The sequence below is a fragment of the Cibotium barometz genome, chromosome 52 (assembly GCF_041138505.1).
Source record: "Cibotium barometz isolate CiBa-2024 chromosome 52, ASM4113850v1, whole genome shotgun sequence".
In the NCBI taxonomy this organism is placed as follows: Eukaryota; Viridiplantae; Streptophyta; class Polypodiopsida; order Cyatheales; family Cibotiaceae; genus Cibotium; species Cibotium barometz.
In genome coordinates, this window is record NC_141097.1 from 23,175,633 (window position 1) to 23,187,062 (window position 11,430).

At 36.5% G+C, this 11,430-nt stretch overlaps 1 protein-coding gene across 1 annotated transcript; it reads left to right on the forward strand.

The window, feature by feature from the left end:
* Nucleotides 1–4,947: 4,947 nt before the first annotated feature.
* LOC147608968 (GDSL esterase/lipase At4g01130-like) lies at nucleotides 4,948–10,429 on the forward strand. The gene is made up of 5 exons (XM_086788549.1): nucleotides 4,948–5,454; nucleotides 6,034–6,231; nucleotides 6,474–6,640; nucleotides 7,345–7,618; nucleotides 9,955–10,429. The coding sequence occupies exons 1-5, from the start codon at nucleotides 5,148–5,150 to the stop codon at nucleotides 10,221–10,223; spliced, it is 1,215 nt and encodes a 404-aa protein (XP_086644675.1). The 5' UTR covers nucleotides 4,948–5,147; the 3' UTR covers nucleotides 10,224–10,429.
* The last annotated feature ends 1,001 nt before the right edge of the window (nucleotides 10,430–11,430 follow it).

Sequence of the window (11,430 nt, forward strand, 5' to 3'; positions counted from 1 at the left end):
TTTTGATGTCAATGTATTAATTATAGTTGTTAGCATTACTAGATCAATAATGTGTCAAATTTAATATTCTTTACCTTTTAGTCTTGTCAGGAGCAATTGGTGTGCTTGGAAAAACTTACAGGTTATATAAGTTATTGTTGAATTTTTTATGAAAACTTGCAAATTTAGCTCAAAATTCTTTGAGTCAAGTACACATGTTAATTTACCTTGGAACATTTATACCTTTGGGGGGCTTCACCTAGGAATACATAAAACATCACATGAGTTCAATAGAAGGAGTTTGACTTTCATGGAATTATACAAATTGCATACATTAGAAGGTTATTATCTAAGAATTTTTTTTTAATACAAGTTTGGTCCAAAAGGGAGAGTTTTATTACTTCTCAATTTATAAAAGGAGTGCATCTCAAATATCAAATTTCATAGACACTTTTTAAAATGCCTCACATGATACACAATATTTTGATAAAGTGACACTCCCCATGCCTTTGTTCCTGAAGTCACACTTGTGCTTTTTGGTAATTTGGCACTTTGTGTTAATCTTTGGTGACTTTTCTTTCTCACCTTTGCAATTTTATGCTTATAAATCACTTATTGTTAAGTATGAATGAACAATTTTCTTTTTGTTTAGGGTGGTTTTGGGATGTAACCTTTTTCTCTTTAGAGTGGTTTTTGGGATGTAACCTTTTGCTCTTTACGAATAATTATCAATGACAATTTTATCTTTTACACTCTTACACAAAGTGGTAGTGCTTGTACTACTCTTAGAATATTAACTTAGTGTAATGATGGATACATCCTCTAGCCTCTAGCCTACATAAAATCCATGCAACCAATTTCCTAATGTCCAAAAACATTAAGGAGCTTAAAAAGGTTGAGTTTTGGCGAATGCTTTATTTATTAATTGTAAATAATTTTATAATAGTAAAATCTTTGAAATAGGAATCATAGAAGACTAGCAATCAACAATAAAAATATATCACACTATTAACTATAGTAAAAAAAAGTTGGCATAATCCCTTAATATACATATTACATATCAAATCCTTATATGTTATAGTAGGTTAGGTGATAACCCATGTTATTAGATGATGAAGTAGAAAAGGGATTAGCCAAGCATGAATGATTTGTATAAAGTTTGCACGTCTTGCTCTAGAGTCCTTCTTGATATACATAGTATATATCGAATCTTTAGATGTTATAGCAGGTTACGTGATAACCCATGTTAGATGATGAAGTAGAAAGGGGAATTAGCCAAAAGGGTGAATGATTTGTATAAATTTTGCACATTTCTTCCTAGAGTTCTTCATCACCATTTCACTTCTTTAAGGGTATTGCCTATAAGATGCATGCCCATAGCATCTCTTTACATGAATTCTGTAACCCCTATGTCCTTTGGCACAAATCAAAAGAATAACATGAATTTGAACCATTTGAAACACAAACATTTTGTTTTTAATAGATAATCGAGGTGTTACTGCCTATAAGAGGACTATCATATTAATGTAAGAGTTTAAGACCTTTTTTTTAATGCTATTGTTTTCATTATGAATGTAAATACTAGCCTTTGAATTATTTTCTAAGCGGTACCACTTTTTAGGAGTAAGTTTGACACTTTGTCGCTTCAAACAAGAAATAGAAAGGATAACTACATAAAGTGGTATGATTATTGATAACTATTGATATGCAATCACATCAAGAGCTAAGCACAAGGATGGACAAATGAGGTTAGTGGTGGTTTGCTCAATTGTAGTGAGAGGTGGTTCATATATAGATGGGTGACTAACAATAGAGGTGGGTCATTGCATACAAATAAGACATATGTGTACCACCTTGATGGGAGATCCTTCCACATGGTCCATTTACATTTAATATTCTAGATAGTAATTGTTTTATTAAAACCATAACTATATTTTACATTACCATAGGTGGAGAATACCCCAAAGTACAAGAATGAGTTGCACTTAATTAAGATGAAGTACCACATCTTTGCACACAAGCTTGGATTACCACAAGGCAAGGCTATGGAAATCTCATTAGCAAAGTGAAAATCATTATATCGTGTTAATTATGATTAGGGAAACCATATTCACTTGGCCCCTTTTCACACTACACTTATTATTGTCCATGCACATGGTCCCAAGGCTTAGTCCCGTAGTCCCACATAAGCCTTCAAGTTTGATGCATGAAATACATCATGTATTTTTGTGGTGGATGGAAGCAACAATTGATATGCAACTTCTCCTACCCTTAACCACTTGGTAAGGACCATATTATTGATGGGCAAGCTTAGTGTGAGTATTGTCCTTAAGAGAACCATATGTTGTGGCAAACCATGCAAGTTGTTCGAACACATGTTCCATTAATTGCTTTGTGACCATAGAACCCATATGTGTGACCTTCGTGGGAATGAAATGGATTGCCTTCGTCAATTTATCCATAACTACATAAATGCTATCCCACCCTTTTCTTGTGCAAGGAAGCCCCGTGATGAAATCCATAGTTATATACACTCAATAAAGATGGAGTACCACATCTTTGCACTCAATCTTGGAGTACCACAAGGCTGGGCTATGGAGCACTCATTAGCAAAGTGAAAATGATTATATCTTATTAATTATGATTAGGGAAACCATATTCACTTATATAACATGGCCCCTTTTAACACTACACTTGTATAACATGGCCCCTTTTAACACTACACTTACTATTGTCCATGCCCATGGTCCCAAGGCTTTAGCCCATAGTCCCAATTATTTAGGTATTATTTACATGGCCCATGGCTTCTACATTACACAAAAGCTAATCCCTTTCTCCAACTTTGCAAAAAAAGGCCCCATCTTGCAACATTTTGGATTCGAACACATGATGGTTGACATTGTAGCTAGGGTAGACTCTTTTGGGTAGGCTTTGAAGGTTTCACTGTTTTATTGATAATAGAACAAAGAGTTTTTTAGTGTTCAAGCTTTGAAATCCCTTGATTCAAGATCTTTTACATGAAGTTTTAATATGGTAACATTACAAAAGCAAAGTACAAATACTCAGAGTTACTATAAAGATATAGTGTCTTTGCATCAATGCCTGAAAAAGAAATAACACTAGCAAAGCATTTAAAAAACAACCTCTAAACTTAGGTGACTATTTCAAACATGAAATAGAGTTATGACTCTGAGAGTTTTACCAACTTGTACCAATTTTTTCAGGCCACATGCACCTAGATTTTATTTACATTGGTACCACATTTGTTTCTAGCACTTGAGGATTAAACAACTCTATAATGGATTGAGTAAAGGGTATGTGTAGGGGCTACATGAACAAATAATTGGTCTTCCGAGTTGTATGCTAGAACTGCCCTTATAGTGATATGAGCTACATCAAGGTGCATATGGGATCAGAATGTTTGTTGCCATTGAGTTTCAACAACCAAGGTTTTTTATAAAATTCAACCACTTTACATAAGGGCCTTACATATTTGAGACATACAATTGCACACACTAGGAGAAATGTAAGTAGGCAAGGACCAAAGTTGAGGATGGGCCCTCACATGGTCAAGCCTCAACCCATGTGTGTCAACTCAGTAAGGTTATTTATACATCTAGGAGTGCCCATCAATACGATGAAGTCTTGACTATGCCTATAACTCGGGTGGGCAATCTTTCCTGACCATGGCCCTAACCTTTTAAGAATGAAGGGCAAAATGGCCACGACCTAAGGGTTTTTATGGACTTATCCTCACCATCTCAAAAAGTTGCTAGTTTTGAGAAAATCCTACAATGGGCAGGAAATGGCAAAGCATGGGCAAGAGATTCTCCCCATCTATCTCTACTATTGTGTGTCCATTGTAGGGAGTTTTTAACTCATTTGTAAAAGGACCTAATTTGTCGAGTAGTGTGTTGGCAAAGGTAGTTTATTAGCTCATTGTCCAAGTAGAGGGTGGCAAGCCCTAGAGTTTAAAGCCTCTAGAGCCATTCTTGAGGGATTTAAACCTTCAAATAAGGGGATGAAGAATTTTACCCTTCAAAAGAAAAGCTTAATTATGAAGATGCCTTTCTTAGTTTGTGAAGCAAAGAAATGTGTGGTTAAGATTCTACCCTTGAAATGACATAATGGGGGTGGCACTATAGAAGGTACAACGGAAAGGGAGGGAAAACAACAAACTGAATGCCTGTCATGCAGCTAGGGTGGTGTGACATTACAACGTACTCTACACACAACATGACATGGTGTCCACACATGATATATATATATATATATATATACACACACACACACATACACATACATGTGTGTGCTTGTATATATTACACACACATATCTACATATGTATATATACATACACACATACATATATATATATACACACAATACACACACACAATGTATACATACACACATATATATGTATACATACACACACATATATATATATGCACACACATACACATACATATATATATACACACACATACACATACATATGTCATACACAAATACGTATATATATACACACACAATGTCATACATATATCCATATCTATATATATGTGTGTGTATGTATATATATCTCACTCACACCGACACTGTCTCTCTCTCTCTCTCTCACACACACACACACTCTCTCCACCCCCCTCTCTCTCTCTGTGTCTTTCTCTCTCTCTCTCTCTCTCACACACACACACACACTCGTTCTCTCTCTATGTATCACACTCTTTCTCTATCTATGTATGTATATATATATCTCACTCACACCCACACTCTCTCTCTCTCTCACACACACACACTCTCTCTCTCCACCCCCCTCTCTCTCTCTCTGTCTTTCTCTCTGTCTCTCTCTCTCACACACACACACACTCATTCTCTCTCTCCACTGACCTACTATCACGGGCCACCTTTACGTCCAGCTGGTGCAAGTTAACCAACAGTGAGTCCAATAAATTCCTCTACACTGGCTAAGCTCAATAATAAGAGGGAAACATAGCCCTTCTTTTTTTTTTTTGCTGCTTAGGCTTCACTACACACGCAGATCAATATAATCCATAATAGGCTGCCATAGTTCGCCTTTGAGCTTCTTGCACTTGAAGCAAGCAATGTAGAAGCTTTCACACTAGCATATTAGAGAAGCCATAGAGCAGACCTCTGCATGCTGCATGCAGCTCACCACCATGGCCAATAATCTGCCAAACTCACTACCTACCAGCCCACCACCTTATGTTAATCATCTTATCCTATCTAATTATTTCTTAATCTTCTCCTTCTTCTTCTTCTTGCCTGCTGTGATATCGACCTGTGAGTTCCCTGCAATCTTCAATTTTGGAGACTCCACCTCAGACACAGGTGGTATCCATGTTGCTTTCCCTTTCATGACCCTTGCAGAAGAGTTCCCCTACGGTGAAACTTACTTCCACAGACCTGTTAGCAGATACAGTGATGGCCGCCTTCTCATAGATTTTCTGGGTGAGTACCCTCACAAAATCACCACTGTTTTTTCTTTTACTTAACCTACCTTAATACACTCTCTAATCTGGGTCCTCTCCCTTGATTTTTCATAGCTTTTTCCCATAATTCCACCCTCCCTCTATCCTTGATCTTTCCTAGATTTGGGTTATAATTCTCCAATTTTAAGCTACATAATTAACTGTTTTACACTTTGTTTATGCTCCCACATCTACCTTAGCTTTTGTAAGTACCTTCACAAATTCTAGATTTATTATACATTGTTGCTTACCTTAGTTTCCATAGCTTTTTCTGTTATAATTGCACAATAATCTATGTCATTTACACTAATCACTCCTAGATTTGGGTTATAATTGCACAAAGGGGAGCTACCAGACCATACAACTGGGCTTTAAGACTAGTATAATTTCAATATATAGTGCTGCTTACCTTGATATCTCATAGCTTTTGTGTTATGATTGCACAATAATTCATGTCATTTACACTAATCACTTCTAGATTTGGGTTATAATCCCACAATGGGGGGGCTACTAATCCATACAACTGAGCTCTAAATGTGTTTGTTTGTTTGTGTATCAGCTCAAGGGCTTGGCAAGCCTTTCCTCAGCCCTTACTTGCAGTCAGTAGACTCTAATTTTACTCATGGTGCCAATTTTGCCTCTTCTGGAGCTACTGCAAAAGATATTAGATCTTTTATTAGCCCTTTTAACCTGCAAATTCAAGTTAATCAGTACAAAGTCTTCAAAGATCAGGTGGCATTGGCACTTGAGCAGAAAGGTAAGGTTCAGACTAATTTATTAATTCAAGCTTAGAAACACTTAATTTAAGTTTTAGGCAAAGTTTAATTTAAGCTTTAGAAAGGTAAAGTTGAGACTTACTTAATTCAAAAGTACAAAATGAATCAACTTTTTTAGACCTTTGATTTACTTAATTCAAGCGTACGAAATGAATCAATTAAGTTTTCAGATCTTGGATTTACTTAATTAATGTAAGGTAATGTTTGCTGTCACTGCATGCAGGTCCCCAGGGTTATCTACCGGAAGTGGATGCATTTATCAAGGGGCTTCACATAATACAAATTGGTGGAAGTGACTTTAGCCATGCGTACATGAACATGAGGATGAATACTGATCAGATCAAGAGCTTTCTACCAGGAGTAGTGAACTCCATAAGCAATGCTGTGAAGGTATTGGGATCAAAGGGGAGGGCTGTGTGTGTTGATGGGTGTTCTGATGCGCTGTGTGTGTTTGTGTGTGTGTGTGTGTGTGTGTGTGTGTTCGTTCTTTTTGTGGGCGCTTAATCAGGGTTTTGCAAGTAATAGCAACTTAAGAGCTAAATTGTTGAGCTAATTTTGTGTGTGTTGTTGGGATTTGTGATGGGCGTTGTCTGTGTGTGTGTGTGTGTGTGTGTTATAGCAACATTAGAGCTAATTATCTAGTGTGTGCGCTGTTGGGTTCTGTGATTTTGGGGAGATGGGGCGGCCAGGATCTGATGGGTTCTGTGATTTTTGGGGGTGTGTGTGGGGGGGTTTAACCCAAATAGGGTTTTGCAAGTAATAGCACCTAATTAAGAGCTAATTATCTGGTGTGTGTGTGTGCGCGCGGGGTGGTGGTTGGTGTGGGGGGAACCTAATTAGGGTTTTGCAACTAATAGCAGATTATGTGTGTGTGTGTGTGTGTGTGTGGGTGGGTGGGGTTAATTGGTTTTCTGATGGGCTAATAAAAGATCTAGTATCTTTTGTGTGTGTGTGTGTGTGTGTAGGGGTGTGCGGCGTTGGGGGTTTTGAACGAATTAAGGGCTAATTAAGGGGTTTTCTGATGGGCGTTTGTACATCTGTGTGTGGGGGTTTTGAAGTAATTAAGGGGTGATTAACCAAGAATGATGCGGCAGGAACTACATGAAACGGGAGCGAGGACATTCTGGGTGATAGATGTGGGGCCGCAAGGTTGCCTGCCGTTTGTACTGTCCAAGTATCCACACACAGCAGCAGGAGATCTGGATGAGCATGGGTGCGCCAAGCCTTACAATGAGGCGGTGCTGTTCTACAATCACCTCTTAAGAGCTCAACTGGGCTTGTTGCAAGAACAGCTCCCCGGTGCAACCATCATTTATGTGGACACTTACGACATCCAGTACACCATGATCCAAAATGCACATCGTTATGGTAAGCCACAAGCATGCATATACATACATACATACATACATACATCTATGTACATTTATACATGTACATAGATAAATATGCATATATATACATATATACATACATATATTTATCTATATATAGACATATATATGCATATATATATATATATATATATATATATATATATATATATAGACACGTGTGTGTGTGTGGGTGTGTGTCTGTGTATACACACCTTTTCCTTTTCATTGCCTTTCTCTTTCCTTCATCATTCACATGAATCAACTTAGTCACATTTGAGTTTGACATGGTAATTCCCGTCATTTGTGAGGTTAGTTAGTTAGCTCATACTAAGTTTGACATGTTAATGGCCATCATTTATGAGGTTAGTTAGTTAGCTCATATTAAGTTTGACATGTTAATGTCCATCGTTTATGAGGTTCATTAGCTCATACTAAGTTTGACATTTTAATGCTGAAGTCGGCTTCGATAGGTTAATGTTGTTGTCGAGTTTGTTGAGTTTAAGTAGAGAGTGCTTAACCTAGTCCCCTATGCATTCCTTGTTTTGTTCCTTTTTATCTTTGTATTTGTGTATTAAACACAGCTTCCTCATATTATTGTAAGTAGCCCCAACTGCAAGCACTAAGCAATGCTAATTAGTCCATGACTCTTTCCTTCTACACATGGTTTTGTTTTCTTTCTTTTTTGGAGGGGAGATGGTGGGCTACTCAACATTATGAAACATTGCCTTGGAAAGATTACCCACTACATCAGGCGCTATAGACACACGAAACTTTTAAGAAAACCATGTTCACCTTATAGTTTAAGGAAAGGAGGTGAGTTAATGGAGCTTGATTTTAGATCAATACATAGAGTAAGTTACTTATAGCAGTATGGCTTGACAACCCAAGGCAATTGCTTTTCCAAGTTTGCCTTCAGTGTTGACTTGACAACCTAAACCAAGTGTTTTTCCAAGTGTGTCAAGGGAAATAGGTGGCCTTCTTTCTTCTTAAAGATAACTTAGATGCTCAATTTTTTACAAAATTTATTAATTAATAACTAAATACTAAAGCTATGATATACATTTTTCTTTGTGGATTGGGAAAGATTAACTTAGGCTAGTGAGAAATGTGGATGAGCTCCATCAAAAGAAAAAAGTTTACACTACTACCTTGTCAAAGGACGATCAAATTGAAGGTAGCCTTTATATTTTACTCGATGGTATAGGCAAACCTAGACAAAGTTTCTCTCTTACTATTTTTAAAAGCGCCCTCAAATACTTTCGTTGTTAATGTTTTTTTCTTTCTAATGTCTTACTCTTGCAATTTCATTATTCAATATGTATTTATAAAAATCCTCATCTTTTAGCTTTAGCATTTTTCTTTTTGATGTGAAGGGCAAGCTTAGAAGGTGAATAAGGGAGGTAGATGAGTGAGCCATGTGGTGGTTGTACTGATATCTATATATGTTTATATCAAAATGAAAATTTGCTTGAACACCATACAAACATCAAGTCTAACGTATTAGCCCCCATAGCTACAGAAAATCTTCCTAACATAAATCTCTTTAGGGAAGGATGTGGGTTAATATGAAAGAGCATATGTCATAAAAAGAGGTTGTTAAAGAGTTGACTATTGCATAGTGTAGTGGTTGGGACATCGAAGTCCTAGGGGGAGGACCTGAGTCCAAGTCTCCTCACCTATGGGTGGTCCCAACATGTGCAAGTAATAAGGTTGAAATACCTATGGTCAATGTGCTCAAAATAACTTCCTTTAAAAAAATTGCTTGTTAACGATGAATCTTTCTTAAGGATATGTATTCTTCATGTGGACCTAAGACGTTGATTACGCTAGAGCTAAAACCACCATGTAAATGATTTTGAAATTGTGCTACTTGTTATATGTAATTGCCTAGGTAGGTGTCGATTGATGTGATTACCCATGTACTAGCTTACAATTTATGGATATTACAAGGGGTGGTACATGTAATCTTTCCTCCTCTTGGAATAAAATCATTGCCTAAGTATTAAGGTGTCCTCATGTGGTTTGATATGTGTATTTTCATCATACATGTGTGCACGTATAGTGATTACTTATTTTCACATCACATAATTAACTCTAGTTTGTTGAGTTGGTGTTTATAAAATGATGAGTGATTTATTATATGTCAGCTTAATGTGTTACCTTGTAAAAGACAATGATCATTTTGTTGACATATAAATTGTGGTTGATTCCCTTGTAAAGATCTTCATATAAGAGTCTAACCCATTTTTATCTATCCTAAGTTTATATGTGTCAAAATATAATAAAATCTATCTTAGATCTAATGTAGCTTCAAAATTTCTTATGTGGCAGGTTTTAAGTATACAACTCGTGCTTGTTGCGGAGTGGGAGGAAACCACAACTATGACTATGGTGTCCAATGTGGAAGTAGTAACCATGTGCATGGGCAATACTTAACTGCTTTATCATGTGTGGATCCAACAACTTACATCAATTGGGATGGTGTCCATCTCACTGATAGGGCCAATCGTCTACTTGCACGTCATATTCTTATGGGCTCTTACTTTCACCCTTTCTTTCCTCTTTCTGAGCTTTGCCCCTCCCACCTTGATACAGTGTGACCCAAACTACCAACTCCCCCTTCTCAAGGTGCACTTATACCCTCTCTTGTTGTTATCAACTCGTCTAGCTACGCATGACATATAAGAACAAATCATGCTATGCACAAGCATGCATGAAAGTTGAAGTCGTGTCTTATGTATGACTACATGCATAATGCAACACATATCTCATGGTTTATTGCTTAAGAATATTAATTTTTCCAAAATGTCTTAATTATTTAATCAACTCCATATGCTATTGCATGAAACATTTTGATAGTGGTTGTAGGCTTTGGTTCTCATCAAGTTTTTCCACATTTAAAGGTGAAAATCCTCCCTTGTGGATTGAATTTTTATGATTGGAATTGGACCATGTTGAAAAATAAACAAAGAGTCAACATCCCATACACATCTCTTGATTTTTTCTTTTGTTAATCCCATTGAAGAATTGTGTATTCCTTATTCTAGGTTCACTTATCAGAGTTGGATTTGCCTTCATTCTATTACACTACTGAAAGTGCAAATATGTGAATATCACCTACATGCCTTTCTTATCTTTATAGTTATAGCAAAACAATTCTATGCCATGTCCTTTCTTTCTTTCGAGCAAATAGTTTTATGTCATGTCCTTATTTTTTAGGATGCATGTGCGAATGATGCACAATACCCCTCTCAACCTAACACATTCATAAAGGTTAATATCAAAAGGATATGTAATGCTTTAAGTACACAACTAAATATAAATATAATAAGATGGGATCTCTAATTTATGAAGGCTTGCATTAACTCAAATTGTGAAAGGAGTACATGGTGAACAAACTCATCATAATCCATCCTAAGATAAATCACATGTAAGAGAATGAAATTAAAACTTCATTTTCGCGCACATAAAATATCTATTTTTTAAGTTCTATATATAGAAAGTCATCACATGCACATTAAAAACTTAGAGAATTACATAGTGCATGCCATGCTCATGCTCTTCATTAGGGAAGGTATGGAAAGAAAGGAACCCCCCCCCCAAAAAGGATATTTTTAATAAATGGATCAAAAAATTATTACCTCAAGTATTTATGGGGAAACCTTGGGTCAACTCAGGTAAATAGCAATAGAAGAAATTGACCTTTCATCCACTAGGATGCAACTTTTTCAAATGTGATAGGTCCCATAAGGACGAAAGTGTATCTTTTTGTGAACATGGAAGTTGCAACTTGTTTAAAAGTGAATG

What these genes read in the sequence shown, in the direction of transcription:
- LOC147608968 (XM_086788549.1), top strand. Translation starts at nt 5,148, where the DNA reads ATGCAGCTCACCACCATGGCCAATAATCTGCCAAACTCACTACCTACC. An exon ending in ATTGGCACTTGAGCAGAAAG is followed by an intron (nt 6,232 to 6,473) that starts GTAAGGTTCAGA and finishes CACTGCATGCAG; the next exon opens with GTCCCCAGGGTTATCTACCG. An exon ending in CCAAAATGCACATCGTTATG is followed by an intron (nt 7,619 to 9,954) that starts GTAAGCCACAAG and finishes CTTATGTGGCAG; the next exon opens with GTTTTAAGTATACAACTCGT.